General features: G+C 44.0%; 1 protein-coding gene across 5 annotated transcripts in view; it reads right to left on the bottom strand.

Annotated features, from left to right (window-relative positions):
• Nucleotides 1–20,265, bottom strand: part of PSD3 (pleckstrin and Sec7 domain containing 3) — a gene marked incomplete at its 5' end in the record, with an annotated part of 582,691 nt that overhangs the window by 372,346 nt on the left and 190,080 nt on the right. For all 5 annotated transcript variants that reach the window (XM_082863887.1, XM_082863881.1, XM_082863882.1 and 2 more), the window contains one exon: nt 18,914–19,309. In XM_082863887.1, coding sequence (XP_082720013.1) covers nt 18,914–19,309 — 396 coding nt within the window. The remainder of the gene's footprint in view (nt 1–18,913; nt 19,310–20,265) is intronic.

The following is a 20,265-nucleotide window of genomic DNA, read 5'->3' as shown; positions in this document are numbered from 1 at the left end:
GCTCCAGATGGTCACGTCCACGCTTCTTCAGTTCCAAACGGAGAGAATATGTCCCCTAAGTGTAGGCCTGCAACATACACGCACTGGACACTGAGACTCCAGAGAGGATTATGTGGACATTTACCTCCTCCGTCCTGGTTTCATTTCAGCCGCTGGGGCCCACACTTCTGCCTTCATGTGAGAAACAGGGACCCTCTGATAAGGGGCGGAAAAGACGCAATCTTTAGTTCCTTACTTCAGCCAAGAGAAGAAGAATTAGTCTCCTACCATCTCTGCACTCGCCTTCCTAGAAGAGGGGCATTTGGGTTTCAGAGTAAGTATTACTTCCCAAGCAGTTCAGACTGAGGAAGGGTAACGAGTGGTTGTTGCTTTCATGGAAGAACATGCAGAAAGTCAGGCTGTGCAAAGCCACCCAAGAAAGTCGGGGAAGAGTGGACCCTGCTCCCTCATGCACCTGCTTTCTGGCCTCCCAGCCGGCCAGCGAGCGACACATGCGGTGCTCAGCCCTGGAGTTCTTCTACCCGCTCCAATTCCAGTCTCCTAGCTGCTTTTCAATCTGTTCTTGTGTAGAAGGTCCTAACTGGTCACAAAGAGCTAATCTCAGGAGCCAGAATTAGTACGATTTCATAGAGCCAAATAATGAATTTTTTGAGTTGAGAATATGCTTCGTGAATTGCTGAATCTAATCTCATTTCCCAGATGAGTAAAGGAAGGCCTCGGAGGGAGGTTAAGAATCTGGATATGAACAGAACTAGGGCCACAGCCCACGCCTCCCAACTCCCAGCACGACGCTCTTCCTACGGCCCCCCGGCATCACCAGCAGACACGGGACAACCTCAGAGGCCCACCCTGCACAGACGGGTCAGGAGGCAACCCCTGGGCTCATCAGAGTCAGGCTGGCCTCACGTGTGCAATGGCCAGGGCAACACGGCAGCTTAAAGGCCTTGTCCATCTGTGCCTGTGGAGGCTCAGCATGATGGAAAGGCCCTGAAGACAGAGGGAAAGGAAGCAGGAAAAGAAAATACGCCATCAAGAAAACAGGTGAAAAGAATGGCATCCAAGCACAGAAAGGACAACCACTGGTCACATAATATATACAGTACTGTGAGAAAAAAATATCCCTAAATCCTGTTACTTCCTTTATAATGACACTTTTAACCAACTTGGTGTACCGTTACAGCAGACTGCTATCCTCAGCTGTTGTCATAAAACTGAGTGTAACACAAGATAAATATTACTTGTACACCGGCCGACCCTGGGTGGGTCGGGATCCTTACCACACCCTGGGCGGGGCAGGCCCACCCTGGGAACCAGGCCCAGCTCCTGCAGATGGACCTCGCAGCCTCCCAAGAAGACCCAGCGCCACAAGAAGGGCTCGACTGACTCAGGAGGGGCAGCTCCCCAGGAGGAGCAGCAGGGCAAGATGACACTTCACACGCTGCACTGAGGCTGCCTGAGGGGTGTATGTGTGTGTTTGTGTGTGTCTGTGTGTGTGTGTGTCTGTGTCTGTGTGTGTCTGGGGGTGTGTGTGTGTGTGTGTGTGTGTGTGTGGTGGTGGGTATCTGTTTTGTTCAACCTAAATTTCCCAGTAAAATATTTTGTTAGCAAAAATGTTTTTCTCATTTAAAAAGAAAAAGGTTACTTTCCAAGGAATGGGTTGTGAAATCCACACTGCTTACCAACTGAGGAGCCCAGGATGACAGAATCCCACAGCGAAGGTGGGGCCGTGGACTCGGCAGTCTGTCATTACGTTAAATGCCACAAGTAACATTCTTCTTGTGTTTCAGGTGGAGACTTTTGAGTTCCCTCGTTTTTAAACTTCAGAAAATGCTCAGCTATGCAATTTCCATGGTGAATTCAAAGTCACAGCCAAGGATGGGACACACCAGCTTCTCAAGGTCAAGATGCCAGAAAATTCAAGGCAAAATCCACCTTACACCAACTTCCTCCTTAGGTTTACTCTCCATTACCTTTTTTTTTTGAATTTTTGAATTTTATTTTTTATACAGCAGGTTCTTATTAATTATCCATTTTATACATATTAGTGTATACATGTCAATCCCAATCTCCCAACTCATCCCACCGCCACCCCCCTGCCGCTTTCCCCCTTGGTGTCCATACGTTTGTTCTCTCCATCTGTGTCTCTATTTCTGCCCTGCAAACCAGTTCATCTGTACAATTTTTCTAGGTTCCATATATATGCATTACTATACGATATTTGTTTTATCTTTCTGACTTACTTCACTCTGTATGACAATCTCTAGATCCATGCACGTCTCTACAAATGCCCCAATTTCGTTCCTTTTCATGGCTGAGTAATATTCCATTGTATATATGTACCACATCTTCTTTATCCATTCGTCTGTCGATGGGCATTTAGGTTGCTTCCGTGACCTGGCTATTGTAAATAGTGCTGCAGTGAACATTGGAGTGCATGTGTCTTTTCTTTTTTTCATGGCTGCCACAGGACTAGATTCTGTACCTGTAAAAGTTACCATTGGCCACATATGTTTGTCGGGTTTTTTTGAATTTTATTTTATTTATTTTTTTATACAGCAGGTTATTAGTTATCAATTTTATACACATCAGTGTATACATGTCAACCCCAATCGCCCAACTCATCACACCACCATCCCCACCTCTCACAGCTTTCCCCCCTTGGTGTCCATACGTTTGTTCTCTACATCTGTGTCTCAATTTCTGCCCCGCAAACCGGTTCATCTGTACAATTTTTCTACATTCCACATACATGCATTAATATATGATATCTGCTTTTCTCTTTCTGACTTACTTCACTCTGTATGACAGTCTCTAGCTGCATCCATGTCTCAACAAATGACCCAATTTCATTCCTTTTATGGCTGAGTAACATTCCATTGTATATATGTACCACAACTTCTTTATCCATTCGTCTGTCGATGGGCATTTAGGTTGCTTCCGTGACCTGGCTATTGTAAATAGTGCTGCGATGAACATTGGGGTGCATGTGTCTTTTTGAATTATGGTTTTCTCTGGATATATGCCTGGTAGTGGGATTGATGGATCACATGGTAATTCTATTTTTAGTTTTTTAAGGAACCTCCATACTGTTCTCCATAGTGGCTGTATCCATTTACATTCCCACCAACAGTGCAAGAGGGTTCCCTTTTCTCCACACCCTCCACCCTCTCCAGCATTTGTTGTTTGTAGATTTTCTGATGATGCCCATTCTAACTGGTGTGAGGTGATACCTCATTGTAGTTTTGATTTGCATTTCTCTAATAATTAGTGATGTTGAGCAGCTTTTCATGTGCTTCTTGGCCATCTGTATGTCTTCTTTGGAGAAATGTCTATTTAGGTCTTCTGCCCATTTTTTGATTGGGTTGTCTGTTTTTTTAATATTGAGCTGTATGAGCTGTTTATATATTTTGGAGATTAATCCTTTGTCTGTTGATTCGTTTGCAAATATTTTCTCCCATTCTGAGGGTTGTCTTTTTGTCTTGTTTGTAGTTTCCTTTGCCTTGCAAAAGCTTTTAAGTTTCATTAGGTCCCATTTGCTTATTTTTGTTTTTATTTCCATTACTTTTGGTACTCTCCATTACCTTCTAAACCTGTTGGCCATGTCCCCACCTCCAATCCTGAAGCAGCACTTATAACACCTGGCACTTAAATAGATATTGATCTGCTTGTTACAACGTTTATGGTAGGTCAGTTTGTGAGACCCCCCCACTTCAGAATTTAGCAAGAAGTGTCAAGTCTTGAGCAACAGAATCTTCACTCACATTGCAACTGGAAGGGTCTAGAGCAGAGATAATTCCTGTAACACACAGTCACACACTCAGATCATTCAGCCAATCACAGACAAATCTGTGTTCCTCCTATCAACCACTGCCTTAAAAGCCAGAAGTGCTGGAATTCTCTAGGTGACCTATTTCAACCAGAAGGACAACTCATGAGTCTCTAACAGCCAGCTCATCCGATGGGTCCCCCAAGGGACTCACTAGAGATACAAGTTCCAATGGTCAGTGACTGTCTCCCCTTACCTGGGCCAGTCCTGAGCCTTCTGATTTGTAAGCTGCAGAGATAGTTTTTAACTGTCTTTTGCTTATCTTTTAGCAGCAAAACACTGAAGAAATACAAATGTTTCCCTGTCATTCTGTCACCCAGAAATGCAGTCTTGGCCTGGGAAAGCCAGACTAAAATGTCCACACCTGCTAGATGTGCTCCTCTATTCAACAAGATTTAGACAAAGAACTTAGGAAACCAGGATGGATGAACAGCACTGAGAACCAAACCACAGCAACGCAAACATCTCGCACACACAGCCTGGCCAAAGGCCCTCCCTGACCCAAAGGGATCACTGTCTCCAGCTCCAAGAAATTCATTCTCCATTTCTTCTCCTGGTGGCATCTCCATTTCAGCTGCCAGGGCATCCTTCTTCTCTTCCCCTTCAGGTTCTCACAGCTCCCATAACAACAGGTCTGAGACACAGAAGCCCTAATCAAAGGTGACCAATTCTGGATGAATATAAAACAAACCAATGTCAAGGTCAGTGGCTTATGGGCAGGACAATTTGATACTTACCCTGAACACCCCATCACCTTTTTCCACATTTAGGGCTCAAAAGTCAACACAGCATTCCTCAACTTGCTGTTCACAGCCTCATTACTCACTTGTCTTATCTTTTTGAAGATAACTGTCCCAAGTTGTTTAAAAGGGGAAGCAGAAATTGTTCAGTAATTTGATGGATACAGCAAGGTTGAGGAAAGACAGAAAAAGGAAGAGAATCATCATTTCCATGTCAAATACAAATGTCTTAAAGATGAGGACATGCAGGGATCAAGAGAGGAAGTGACTGGGTCTCAGGATCAGTAGCAGAGCTGGGCCAACAGAGGTGCTCTGGGCCTCAGTCCCCAGTGTCTCCCTGGCTGAAAAGCAGGGCCTCCACAGAGGACCAGCTGAATCAACAAAAGGGAGTAGCTTGTTGAAGAACATGCTGAGCGCAGAAACTCTGTTGCCCGCCCTGCTTCTGAAGGCTGTAGGCATGCCGGGACCACTCAGGAGCAGATGGGACACACGATACTCACAAAGAGGTTGGGTAAGGTCAAGGACACCAAACACTTAAGAGACTTAAAGAATCCACAGAGCACTTCGTAGTCTACCTAGCACTGTCACGTGCATTATTTTACTTCACACCTCACAATGGTCCCAGTTTCCAAGTAAAGAAACTGAGGACCAAGGAAGCTCTGCCCCAGCTCACAGCTGGTAAGCAGCCGGGCTGGCAGCTGAGCCCGTATCTTCCAAGCCCACACTCAGCACACCTCTCTGACGCTCCCTCAACCCAACGTTACTAATGACAAAAAGCCAAACATAACCGTACACCAGTGGGGTGACTGAACCACACCCTCAGGCCAGCTACATAATCACTAATAGCCCTGCTGGAACCCAACACAGGCTCTGCCTCCCTAGAACGTCAGGACTGGGCATTTTCAGAGCAGGGTCAGCCCTGGCATCTGCTGAGAGAGGCCCATGGCTCACTCTCCTGCAGGAACTCTGGCCTGATGGCAGGAACCACGGTGTGGCTACAGCTGGCCCTGTCGAATGCACTCAGCTCTGGTGACACAGCCCAGCTGTGCAGGCGCGCGCCCTCCAAAGGGCTGCTAAACACTCCAGCGCTGCGTGGTAGAGCTGTAGGGAGGAACCACGTTTCAGGAGGCTGGCAACTCCGAAAGAACTTTCCATCGTTTGTGCTTTCACACTGTAAGGTAGTTTAAAATTGGTCCCCAAAGAGCTGCACAGACCATGCCTTGCAAGGACACCCTACGAACCATCAGGAGGTCCCTTCGGCAAAGTGGGACCACAGGGACTTCAGTTTGAATTGTTACCATCGGCACATATTCCTTTTGTATTTCTGAAAAAAACTAGTTCAAAATTAAATTTAAAAGCTATAAGGATTAGCTGCACTGGAAAGTCATGCAGGCAAACAGAAACTGACTAAACTATTTTAAATTAAACAAAAGCTTTAGAAACACTAATCTAAACATGAAACCTTTATAAAAGCAAAACAGGGGAAAAGAGACTCATTTACAAATTGTATGATTTTTCCCCTCATAGTAACGGAAAAACATAGAGCAATTCTTAAAGGAGCAAACAAATTGTTAGGCATTTTCACATATTTTATCTCATTTAATGTCTTCAATAACCACGGAAAAAAGACATCATCCACAAGCTATAGTCCAGGAAATAGGAGCTAAGGAGCTTCGCCCAGCCACTAACTCCTGGAGCATGAAGACAGAACGGGTCAACCTGTGAACATAGAAAAACCCGGTAAGAGCGGCCACCGCTCCAGGCAGAGCACGACCTGCACCTACAGGAAGAACCAGAAGGAGCGGCCAGGTCCCGACAATGTTTCCACTGCACTCCCAGTGTGGGCTGTGTGGCCCCTGAGCGGCACGTGAGCGCACAGTGCTGTTCTCCCCATTCAAAGACGATGAAACTAACCCTCACTGAAAGGACTTGAGCATAAAGACGTTTTCACAGCGTTGATGGTTTTGTACCAACCTACCCATCTTCCTCCCTCCCTCTGTGGAGCCTTCCACAAAGGCTCCATCTGAGAGATGACTGGGGGAGAGGGGCAGGGTGGGGCAAGGGGCCACAGGCGCTGAGGAGGCACCGCCTGGAACCCTGGCACAAAGAAGCCCTGACGCGTTCACTGTGTGAGCGTACCCACAAGTCCGTGTTTGTGACCACCGGTCTACAGGCCCAGGCCCAGGCCCTCTCACATCTGATGTGAGGGAGAACGACTTAAACACAGTAATAGCCGTGCTTTATTCACACTTGCTGAGCTCTGACTAAGACAGGAGAAAGGCTGCTGAACTCGCCCACGCACTGCACCTCTGTTAACCCTCACAACCGCCACCCCGAGCTCGCTCCGGTCACCGTTCCTACTTCACGTGTGAAGAGACTGAGGGTCAGGGTAGTGAAGTAACTCACTAGAGGTCAAATGGTAAGAAACGGAGGTAAAACTTAAACCGCTGAGACTATGACTCCTCAGTCCAGGCTCATACATACTCACCAACACACCAATTACACTCAGCTGACTACCCCAGACATCCAAGCCCTGAGGTTCTCACCGGCCTTGGGGTGTCCATGAATCTTTTAACTCCAAGCATCTCAAGAATGGAAGTAATATCAACGCACTGGCTCTGGCCCTTCTCTACCATCCGACCCTAGAGCTGCCCAGCATATGCCCTGGCCTGAACATGAAGAGAGACCTTCCCAGAGAGAACTGTGGAGCTCGTTCCCTCAGCTCCAGATAAAAACTCCCTTTACCTTTTTTCTTTAGATAACGGACTAGTCTTTGAAGTTTCAAAACCAACGCCAAATTCTAAGACAGATCATGTCTCTACACTAACAGCACAGCCAACTTCCCTTTAGAGCAGTGATACACCAAAATAAGAGTGGGAGCCTTGCGCAGCAGTCAGAATGGACTCCACTGAAATGACAAAGCTGAAGCTGGTGACCTCCCGACGCCTGAAGTTTAGTAGAAGGCGGCTGGCACCGCCCTGGGTGCAGGAGCGCAGAGCAACACCTGCTGGCCTCAAAGGGCAGCACAGCTCCATCAAGGGAGCATCTCACTGCCCAAACATCACAGCCCTGTACAAATACACCCTCCGCACTTCGGACATCCTTGTTTAGAAAACAATATACAGGAATTATCATTTTCCTAAGTTTCTTCTAAGACTTTCTTACAATGTTTTTCACTTGAAATAAAAGTTTAAAATCCAAGGAATTTTCTGTAAGTACAATCACACATAATCCAGCACTGCCTGGGACCAGACAAAGAACATAAAGTCAATTCCAGTTACCTTTGTCAGCAAACAGCCTGCCCGTAATTTTGTCACGAATACAAAGAACATCCCCTGGTCCCATCTGTTTAGCAGAACTTCATCATCGGCAAGGGCTCTTTCAATGCACTTCTACAGCTGCTTCCTTTGGGAGCGCAGACTGCTGCACCCTGACTCGGCAGCGACATTCTCCCAGAACACCACTGTTCCCTCAGGACTGCGGGGTAAGAACTTGAAGAAGCTGAAGGAGTACTTCCCCTTGCCCCGCCTCCCCTCTCCGCAGGCAGCCCCCCTCCAAGAGAGCTTCAGAAGTCCAGATCCTGGGAAGCCACGCATGACCTCACAAACCTCCAGCTTAACTCTTTAGAAGCCAGGAGGCCAGCTGACTACAGGGAGAAAGGACAACTGTGCTAGCTTATCTGGAGTGGTTGCTGCTTACGTGAGAAAGAGAGTTTGTCCAACATCATTTGAAAAAGAAGAACAAAAGTGTTAATCTCAGCATTGTTTTTCTTAAGTAGCACTACAGTTTTTGAGGTCCTATTTTTAAAGACCATCATTTCCTACAGCACACACATTCTGGCTATAAGGGAATGGCTGAAATAGGCAATAAATAGATCTGATTCATTTATATTATATAAAATTCACCTGTGTTAAATTCACACCTAATTTTATGTGATTTGTGTTTTCCTATTTTCTAGTTTTGTTTCTGTTTTTCTGCTATCCTTAAATGAAAAGACTCATTTGGCCTTTTGCTCAAACCCTGCTTTAGACGGCCAGAAGCGGACTAGCAACACTCACAGCTGTCAGACGCAGGCAACAACTGCCACCAAGGCATCTGAGAAACTGGGACCTACGGGACTTGGGGGTGGGGGGCGGGGGCGGGGCGGACGGAATGGACGCGCACCAGGCCTAACTAATGGATAACAGAGTACACATCAGAGCTCCTGAAGGGAAAGGAGACTGGTTTCGCTTCATTTTTTTCCCATGCTTTCTCTTTAAGCTCCTGCTATTTTTGTTGGGATTTGGGAATTATAAGGATCAGGAGGTAAAATAACTAAAAATTACTTTATAAACAGAAGTAGATAAAATTACATACTCTCAAAGAAAATGTAATATGCCCTTTCAAGAATGCCTTGGTTCACCCAGAAAATGATTATAACTTACTGTCCAGCAATTTTATTCCTAAATATATACCTAGCCTAGAGAAACTCTCCACATGTGCACAAGAAGCCACTAATTAGAATGTTCACTGCCATGCCATTTAAAATAACAAAAATACAAGACAGCCAAAATGTTCATAAGTAGACAAATGGGAAAATTAGTTACAGTGTATATTCATGCAATGAATATTATTCAGCAAATAATTAATACACTAGGGCGTTATGAATCAGTAAGAATGAATTTGAAATGTTGAGCAAATAAGTGATTACAAAAGGAAACAAGATAGCACTTATATAAAGTTCAGAAACATGTGAAAGAATATCATATATTGTTTATGGGTTGACACCTATATAGGCACAATACACGCCCACAGGTCATGGTGACCTTTAGGAAGAGAACAAGAGAGATGGGACCACAGAGGCATTGACTGCAACATTTTATTTCTCAAATTGGCTGGCAAGATGGAAGGTGTTTATTAACTTTTACACTTCTGGGTGTGCCTAGGACGTGCAGAAGTTGTAAAAGTCAACTGCATGATGACTGTCTTTCAAGTGGATTCAGTGGCCTCAATCTAGAAAATTAACACAACAGGAGGCAAAGAGATTAATAAGCCCTGAACTCCCCACTCTCAAGCCCCCAATCCAAGCAGCTGTTCCTAACTCTACCTCCACCTGGAAAGTCTCCCCCAGCCCACAACCATGTCCACACACCCACCGGGTCCTCCAAAGCCCATGCTGGAGTAGTCCTGGCCTCGGAACCTTAGTGCCCCACCCACTAGGCCCTGTTCCAGAGTGATCTGTGAAGTTATCTGCCCCCTCTTTGGGAGACACCTAGTACCTAGTATAGAGCAGCTGCTAACTGAGTTCCTCATTCAACAAAAACTGGGCACCCAGCATGTGCTGGACTCTGTAACAGGTTCTCTGAGTCTTAAATCTAAAGACTTGTGAAGTTCACTGCCTAATAGGAGGGACAGGCTCAGACCTAAGTATAATATTATATGATGAACCCTAAAATAGTTGCTAAGTGAATGGAGTGTGAATAATGAACATTTATAATTTTGTTTCACAATAATAATTATTCAATACCTCTTAATTTCTCTATACTAAAGATTTCATATTACTACTCTTGACTAGAAAATGTCACCGTTGTGTCGAGGTGCAGCTGCTGCATAATTATGAAGAAAATAAACTATCATTAAAACTCCTCACCTTCAAGTAATCTAAGGCTCTTAGAATTATTATTACAGATAAACAACATCCTAAGTTGATCTGACCATGGTACACTCACAGCAGGTGACTTTGAGGAAGTTTTAAAGAGAACAGTTCAAGCAGTGTTATTACTGAAAATAAGAGCCAACATTTTCTGAGTAATCATCAAGTGACAGTAAATTATTATCCCTTTTCCCAGATAAGTAAGCTGAGGTTTAGTAGAGATAATTCACAAAATATGAGCCAAAGCAGTCTGACTTAACCCACACTCTTCACTAGGAAACCATACTGTTTCCTAGCAGGAAAATGGGTCAACCTCTATATTTCTAGAGCAGGAATGGGCACCCTGTGATCACTACACCAAAGGTGACACAAGAAATCATTTCAAAGTTCACAGCCAGGGCCACTCACTTTTATGAACCTCTGTTAAGAAATTTCTCCCTGCCAGTAGCACAGTGACATATAACAGGCCTGCCACCCTCCCACCCCCGAGGACACGGACTGTCTTACTCAGCTTTGTATTCTGCCTTTAACAGTTTCCCGTGCTTCTCAAACTTTAAAGTACTCATGAATCACCTGGGAATTTGTTAAAATACACATTTTGACTGAGTAGGTCAGGGATGAGGTCTGCATTACACATTTCTAACAAGCTCAAAAATCAGAGGTTGACAACTTAGGCTGAACATGAGCATCTTTCCACGAAAAGCTTCCGAAGCTGTCACTGCCTGGGTACCACCCTCGACCAGCAGAGTCATAATCTGTGGTGGCAAAGCATGGAGAGTGCCTCCTAATTCCAGCTTCAGAGAAAAGTGCCTGGGGACAGAGGCCCAAGCACAAGGGCATGAGAAGCTGTCAAGGGATTTCTCTAACATTTAGACGCTAGATGGTTTAGATGGAGTTTACATTAATCCTCATTAGCATGCATGAGAAAGATTATGTTCAACTCGCCTGGCACCATGGCCCTATGGTACTGAATAGCAGGGCTCTGCTAGGAGCTTGTGCCAATTTAATACAGTTTACAGAAAGTGTCTAAGACACACGGGAGAAAAAGAAAAACAAGATTAAAGCACTGGAAACATACCCATTTGGGGCTCTGATAAATTGGTACTTCTATGTAAAAGACTTTCAGAGAACTTTATTTGGAGAAGGTCTCTGTCTTTTTTCTTCCCCAGCGGATCAATGGATAACGTTTCCCATCCAATGTTGCAAGTCTTGTGTTAAGTGACCTCTGCTGAGAGAAAACGTTATTGCTTCCTTTAAAAGTTAAATATTGCACTGATATATGAATAGAAAGATTGCTGCATCACCCTGACCAGTTAAAATAACCGCCAATCCAGTTTTTATTTAGAGCTATGATTCTCCTTGTAATAACATGTAACTCCAATGTCCTCTATCATTTGAGGTCTTGCAATATAGTCTTGGATGAAAGATCACCCACTTAGCCAGCACTCCACAGCACTCTTCACACCAGCGTCCAGGTCACTACTTTGTATGTCTTAAGGTTTAAACTACAGAATTAGAATGCTTCTGGGAAACCCTGTTTCAAATCCAGGACCATTTCCTGAAGTCATCACCGAGTTATACAAGAGACCCCAGCAAACAGGGAGAGGCCAAACCCCCAGAGCCAGAGCCAGGCCTGCCTGAGAGGACAGCCACACCGGTTCCCTGACAATCGGACACTGCTGGGGACTGAAGGTGAGCACCAAAGAGCCGCCTGGAAACTCCGGTCAGAGGCATACGTCCTACCCAGGTGGCATCAGAAAGCCGCACGGGCAGCACCCAAGGGCTCCCGTGTGCACCTCTCTCCAGCCCGGCCTCAGCCGCTCCTCGCCCTCCCAGAGCTCACTGCAAGCCTCCCCTCCAAATGGTGACTCCGTGTCTCTGCATATGAAGGGTCCTCCCTCTCCTCAAATTCAATCTGTGTAAACAGACCCCACTGGGAGGCGCCCTCCTACAAACCCTGCTGCTCCCCCCAACTCCCGCTGATTGTTTCCTGACTTGGTAAGTCATCCACACTGGAAATCTCACAGTCACCTTGATGCAGCCCCCGTGTCCTAGATTCAAACACTCACCAAATTCTTGCGTCTTTCCTTCTTTATCAGGCTTTTTCTTATTTATTTTCTTATATTCCTTAGACTATTACTCAGACTACTGCAAAACTCATGATAAAAATGAATATCCACAAACTAGAACTTAGCAAATTCTTACAACAGAACTGTAAACTGGGTGATAAGGTTATTTCCATTTTACCAGTAAGGAATGGGAGGTTCCTAGAAGTGAAATAACCTACCCTGGACCAAGCAGCCAGTAGAGAGGATGATCTGACCTCCTGTCTTCTGATCCCAAATCCCCATATTTATGCCACCCCACCACAGTACATTGAATTTTATTCAGGACATCCAGTACCAGGTGTTTCAGACAGCTCAGAGGCTGACCCAGGGCCTGAGCAGGCGGTAGACTGGCATAACAACTCTTCTCCAGGTTACCACTGCTGTTCGTATTATCATTAGTTTACAGTTATCTCCTACTACATGCTAGGCATTGTGAAACCACTTGATTTTCTATTCTTGATTTTTTTTCACTTAATCTCATTTGCTTTTGAATAGGTGTTATTCATTCCATTTTACACTTGGAAAGGTTCCCAGGTTTTCTGTAACTTACTCAAGATCACACCCCCAGTAAGTACCTGAGGCAGGATCTGAACCCAGATATGACCAGCTCTGAAGCTAGGAGAGCCCCTGCCCTCAGCAATGAGCAGGGGCTCCTTTACAGTTAAGAGAAAAAAAAAATCATCATCACAACTGCTTCAGAAAGCTAGAAAGAGAAAAATAAGAACCTATCTTCTACAGAACAAGTTTTAAAACATGAGAGAAAAGGCCTGAAGAGATCACCAGAGCAGCAGGAATGAACCTGAGAGGCAGGAGCTCCCCACCTGGAGGACAGAGGAGGTCAGCCAGATCCCCCCAAACAAGTTCACAAGATCAAGGTCTTTTCCTGTCACCAGCTTAACTAATGTCACATGATTTTAATATTTTACATTATACTAAAATACCTGCAGGGAATTCCCTGGCGGTCCAGTGGTTAGGACTCGGCACTCTCACTGCCGGGGCCCAGGTTCAATCCCGGGTTGGGGAACTAAGACACCACAAGCTGCGTGGCACGGCCAAAAATAATAATTAATTAATTAGTTAATTAATTAAATACCTGCAGGTTTTAAGTTGGGATGTCAAAATGTATTTGAAATCGCACTTCAACAAATTTCTCTAAGTACTAATCTTGTTTCATGTGACTTTTCCTAGACAGAAAGACACTAAAGAAAAAGAAAAACAGGAAGAAAAAAAAGATACTTCCAATGTCTGCACTTCATTTGAGAAAGGTGAGAAGGCAGAAAACCGGCAACTACCAGCTGGAGTGGACCCAACTGAGCGGAGCACTCCCCAGGCATAAGAGCTGCACACAGACGTAATCCACCCCCTCTGCGGGGCTCCTCGGGATCCTGAGCGCTCTCCGAAAGAAAAACTGGGAAGCCGAGACCTGGAGTATATATATCTGTTACACCAAAAATGTAATCTTAAAAGGCAGTTGTGTGTATTTCAGAGAATCAAAAGAGAAATCCCTGCCATATGGCTGTATTTGCTGTCCCTTTTCCCATCTGTCCAAACCCAAGCTCCATAGAAATAAACAACATTCAGCCCTGCTAATGGTCACAGTGACCACATTTGTGCCCTGCAGGCTTCAGGTCAGGACTTACTGACTGGAGCTGCAGTCTTCAGCTGATGGGCCGGAGAGGGAGAAGCACCCAGACATAAAGGAACCCATTGGCCCTGGGTATCTGTAAGTCTCTAATTATCCTTTCTAATTTTGGAGCCACGTGACTGGATTCCACACAGCACCACTGAACCCGCTAGCTAGCCTGAGTGCTCTGTAGCTGGACCACAAAGGGAGGGGATGCTACTCTTTGCTCCTTCATTAAACTATTGTGTTACATTCACAGGGTGCGCTATTTCCGCATTGGCATGCAGCTCTCTGGTCAACATCAGTGTTCAGAGCATCTGAGAGAATTAACTATTCCTGCCAAATTGACTCCAGGATCTTAAGAGGTGTTTTCAGCTTATAATGAGCGATCTATTTGATACTGCAAAGGTACATAACCCTTTAAAAGACAGAGTCAGCACACATACTCTCTACAAATGTCCTTTCCAACCCTATTCTAGAATATTACAGATTTGAAGTATTTTCTTCTTTGACTTAAGCGGAGCTCAGTCCCGCTCTGGCCACAAAGCCTGGCTAAATCCAGGCCTGGGAGGTGTTCCTGAGAGGGAACTAAGGTGTGTTGAAGTGCCACAGGTCCTCGTCACCCTCCCCAACCACTCCACCTTTCTTACAGGAAGCAACACAATTGAGAACAGTGTCCTCCTGTGTTCAAAAGAAATCACTGTCAGATACCGCCACTGAAATAATCTTTAATGATGTAAAAGCATATACTGATATAGAAAAGTATTTAAAAATATACCTAGGCAATGTCAAGCAAAAATATTTTTGTTTTGAGATCAAAAGTAAATGGTCTCTGGAGCCTGACTGCCTGGGTTCAAATACTGGGTGTGGCACTTACCATTTGTGTGACTTTGAGCAAGTTACTCAACTGCTCTGAGCCTCAGTTTCCTTACCTGGAAAATCAGAACATTAATGTTCCTTTCTCTTAGCTTATTATGCGAATTAAGCACCATGTCTTTACTAAAGAAAGAAAATCTATGGAATACATATGATGCATAGGACATAAGATGGTGTTTAGAGACAACCTAAAATGATCTTATAATACTGTCTAACACTTTATACATCAAAAGCAGTACCTCAATAGGAATGGGCTTAATTTTCTTGGTTCAAGTCCAGCTAGAATCAAAGCAGCATTATCAGCGCAGATTAGTCTTATCATTCCCTTTCCTTTGTGCTTTCCTCAGAGTTCACTTTATCCAACACAGTCAGACCCCCCAGTCCACTGCCAAGGAAACAGGAGAGACCAGTGAGTAGAGGTGGAATGCTAAGCACGTGCACTTGTTTTATTTATCACTTTTGCTTTATCACAACATTTATTAATAAATGAATTTTTTTCTCCTTGAAGCCTAACACTTTGGCCTTGAGTGCCTAACAGAAGGGAGTCAATCGGGGTGACAGTTGTGCAGTCAGCATCCTAGTCTGGACTTCCTTAACAGACTCAGTACCTCAGTATCTACTCCTTACCTCTGCAGAGGGATGTTTTAATGCAGAAGAAATTTTTAAAAGCCTGATCATTGATTACATTAAAAAATTTATGGAGGCAGGTTTATTAACAATTTGGGAATTTTTTCTCTTTTTTTTAACATCTTTACTGGAGTATAATTGCTTTACAATGTTGTGTTAGTTGCTGCTTTATATAACAAAGTGAATCAGCTATACGTATACATATATCCCCATATCTCTTCCCTCTTACATCTCCCTCCCGCCCTCCCTATCCCACCCCTCTAGGTGGTCACAAAGCACAGAGCTGATCTCCCTGTGCTATGCAGCTGCTTCCCACTAGCTATCTGTTTTACATTTGGTAGCGTATATATGTCCACGCCACTCACACTTCGCCCCAGCTTACCCTTCCCCCTCCCCGTGTCCTCAAGCCCATTCTCTACGTCTGCGTCTTTATTCCTCTCCTGCCCCAGGTTCTTCAGAACCATTTTTTTTTTTTTTTAGATAACAATTTGGAAATTTTTTTCTAAAATTTAACACATACACCATCACCAACCACCAGCTCTACAATTACCAACTCAGACTTACGGTTCCATGAGTATATGGCATGAGAGGAATTAGATCAAAAGAAAGAATACAAATATGAAACCAGGCAGCCTAGAACAGTCAATGTACCTGGTCTAGGAGTCACGCAATTTGAATTCTGGTGCAAGATCTGTCACCAGGTAATTCTATCCCACCCAACTGGGGCTCAGATTCTTTACTGTAAAACAGCGTTACCTAAGACCCCCTTTAAGCTGGAAAATATCATTATTCTTCAACCCACGATTCCTCTGGTGCTACAACTTCTCCAAAGCACTAAGAAGGCAGAGAAGGTAGAGAAAAATATGAAAATTATTCCCGATTCCCTAAAATTTCTTAGAATGATTGAACCCATCCTAATTTTTAACCGTGAATCACCAAACAAAAAACCTCCTCCACCTGTAACTGCTTATTATCTTATGCCAAGTCCAAGAACACAAATGGCGTGCCCTTGCCAAGCTGGTCTGTCCACATCACTAGCAGTGCTCAAGGAAGGGTGAATGACCACTGGTCAGGAATCATGTGGACAGTGCCAGAGCCCATCTCTAACATGCTTCTCATTCAGTACTGGAATTCGGTCTCATGGCTGGGCAAGATCTCATGGTTTGACAATGCGGGTAACACAGCTGAAACCTTATCTCAAGTTGGCCTGAAGTATACCACTGTCCACATCTGAGATGCTAAAATACTATAACCTACCCCAATACTCTCTCTTAACTACCCAGCTCTGCCCTACTAATGACTGGCACTCACACTGGCCCCAATGATGGCTGCTTCCTATTCTGAGTGTGCAAACTGCACCTTTGATAAACCTTTCACCTTCCTGTTCTGACGTGCTGATGTTTACTTCTTGTCTTTACTTACTTACCCTCCCTGTGGCTTCTGCAGCAAAGCCTCTCAGCCAAAAACACCTCGGGTCCCCAACAACTTCAACTCACTCCAGAAAGTTGGATTGGAATTTCAATGAAATTATCTGCATTTTACCACAACTTACAGTTCCTCGAGATGATGGTGAAACTAAACGACTAAAGTAGCACCATCCACCCAGGGACACCCCCTCTCAAGGATGTCCCCTCAGAGACACCCCTCTCTCTGGCCCCTTCTAGAAACACCCCCTTCTCAGGGATGCCCCCCTTCCTTCAGGGATACCACCTCTTAGAGATCGGGTATAAATGAGGGTTTATCAGCCAGTTCTGATTCACACATTTGCTCCAGCTTCTACTTGGTACCAGGTACTGTGCTAGGTGCTTTAATCTATATTAACTCTTTAAATCACATGGCCACACAGCATACTAACTATCATTAACCCTACTATGCAAATAAACAAAGGGGGTTTCAGAAAGAATAAGTGGCTTGTCCAAGAAATTCAGACCAAAGTCTTCTGCTTCTGAGAGTTGTGTGACCCAAGAAGACAACCAACATCCATGGTCTATTTCACATGGAAATGCATAGCTGCAACGTTACCATGTGCCAGTCTTGAATGTGCTCAGCCAATGAACTATAAACCTATAAACTGCTTATAGGAAACACTTAACATAGAACAGACTGATCATAAAAACAGGCTCATTAGAAATCTGTAATATGGGGACTTCCCTGGTGGCGCAGTGGTTAAGAATCTGCCTGCCAATGCAGGGTACATGGGTTCGAGCCCTGGTCTGGGAAAATCCCACATGCCGCGGAGCAACTAAGCCCGTGCGCCACAACTACTGAGCCCGCGGCTCTAGAGCCTGCGAGCCACAACTACTGAGCCCACATGCCACAATTACTGAGCCCACGCGCCACAACTACTGAGCCCACGTGCCTAGAGCCCATGCTCCGCAACAGGAGAGGCCACCTCAATGAGAAGAACGTGCACCACAAAGAAGAGTAGCCCCTGCTCGCCGCAACTAGAGAAAACCTGCACGCAGCAACGAAGACCCGACGCAGCCAAAAATAAATAAATAAATTTATATATTGAAAAAAAAAAGAATTCTGTAATATGTATACTGACTTTAAAAAAAAAAAAACACTGACATTTTTTCATACAACTTTAAAATAGTTTATCCCCATTTAACCTCCCCTGTACCTCCCCAAACATGTGAATTGACACATTTTAATTCAGGAAAAACATATTAAAACTAAATTCATAAAATGATTAAGAAGTTTAGCATTCTCTTCCCACTTATGGAGATGCTGAAGGACAGGTAAATGACCCTAGAATGATGAATGACAAGAGATGAAATGCTGGATAATCCGTAAAGAGACAGGGAATCACTAAATGACAGGTACAGCACATAAAACCTACATAATTTGTGATTCTGTGTTCTAGGGAGAAATCCTAAAGTAGAGAGAGAAAATAAGTATTTATGGCGTTGACCAAGGAATCAGCTCTACCAAGCACCCATATAATTAGATCCTCCCCCACCATCTCAGGAACATGAAGACTTTGCAGCAGAATGGGACCTCACAGGGCAAACAGCCAAGAGAGATTATAGTGACCATCTAATCCAACACCCTCTACTTACAATCAAGGAGTCTCTGGCCTAATCAAACAACCTGCCCCAAGTAATCAACCAATGCCAGTGGCAGAATGAAAGCCAAGATCTCCCAGTGTCCTTTTCCCAGCACCAGGCCACTGCTACCAAAGCTGCATCATGGGACCTAATACATACTCATCACCCACAAGTATTTGTTCAGGATCCAATTTACATATGGTAATACAAGAAATACTGCCAAATAGAATGTCCACAGGTTGCCAATTTGGCAAACCACTAAATTGTACTCTACCTGCCCCCAAAACCCAAATTACTTTTCACTCACATCATTCACTTATATCCACAGAAACCAGCCAAATGCTTTTCAAATATGTTCCACACTCAGATTTCCCAAAGAAAAACTGCTACAAAAACCACCAGCACAAAATTAAGAGAATGGGACCAGTACCTTCCCCAGAAAGCAATCTCTGGGGTGCCTTTCGCGTAGGTGGAGTTACTGGAGCCACTCAGCCCATTGGTGATCCCACCAGAATAGCCCATCACTATTCCACCATCTGCAGAGATGCTCAGGACGTCCTGCTGTCCTCCCATTGATGTCCTCTCCAGGAACTGACCACCTTCTTTAATGCGCTGTTGTATCATTGGAGTGAGGGGCACTTCAAAGCTAAAATAGCTATCAGGCTCTGAATATAAAGTCTCCAAGGACTCAGCACTGTAGTATAAAGAAGTGTTGTCCAAAATGGTTTCAAACTGGGAGCTGTACACATCAGTGGAGTCCTCTGCACAACCAGACCCAAGGATATCATCATCTCTGGCCCGAAAGTGCTCCTCTTGCTCAAGAATCCTGGAAAGCACATAAAACAGACGAATTTCAATATCAGGTTATTTTTTCCCCTCCAACCATATAAAAAAGGGAACATTCTATAGAGCTAACACTTGTATTCAGTGGGCTTATGTCAATACATTTGGGAAGGAAGATTTCATAGAAACATATTCAGGCTGAAAGAACTCTTTAGCATACATACGCTATGCTACCCTCTACATAATTTAATATAGTTTTGAACTATTTCCTAATATGTGAATCAGGTCCAAAGAATATTTCAATAAAATGTTAAAATAATGAATTTTCATCTAGCCAACTAAACTCCACAAATCCAAATTAACAGCTACTATCATTCTTAATTTTAACAGAAAGAGGTCATTAACAGGTAAATGACCTGTTAGAAGATAAATATATTGTGTAAACTTAATGGACTAAAAATACACTAAATTTTCATCAGTCTGTTAATATTTTCTGATTTAAATAAGACCAAATGCCCTCAAGAAGATAAATATTCTATAATCCAAGGGCTGTCCCCTGGTGACAATAAGACAGCACTGCAGAGAGTTCAGGTCCAGAAACAGCCAGCCAGTAAACGACCTTTTAAAAGAAAAAATAAATAAATAAGAGCCAACAAACGTGTTTACTACAGGGCTAACCAAAACAGTGACAACCTACAAAAAACGTACAAGTTAATATACCTGGGGCGTTAATTAATTAATATGCAGCATGTTCTTCAAATATTAAAAATGAACATTAGAATAACTAAATAAAATTTTAAAACTCAGTAAGAGAAAGAAGACAAGAGACAGAAAAACGTGGAGCTGAATCTGGATGTGCCAATTACTAGCTGAGCCTCAGGAACAAAACAGAAATAGGAATAAAACTACCTGGTAGGTAACCCACATTTCTAGGTATTACCAGGATTCACATTCAACAGTACAGTTGTCTCTGCTGTTTTTAAATTACTGAAGGTCTAC

Source organism: Leucopleurus acutus, assembly GCF_964270905.1.
Source record: "Leucopleurus acutus genome assembly, chromosome: 21".
Lineage (NCBI taxonomy): Eukaryota > Metazoa > Chordata > Mammalia > Artiodactyla > Delphinidae > Leucopleurus > Leucopleurus acutus.
Note: the sequence above shows the minus strand (reverse complement) of the source record. Positions and strands in the feature narration are given on the sequence as shown.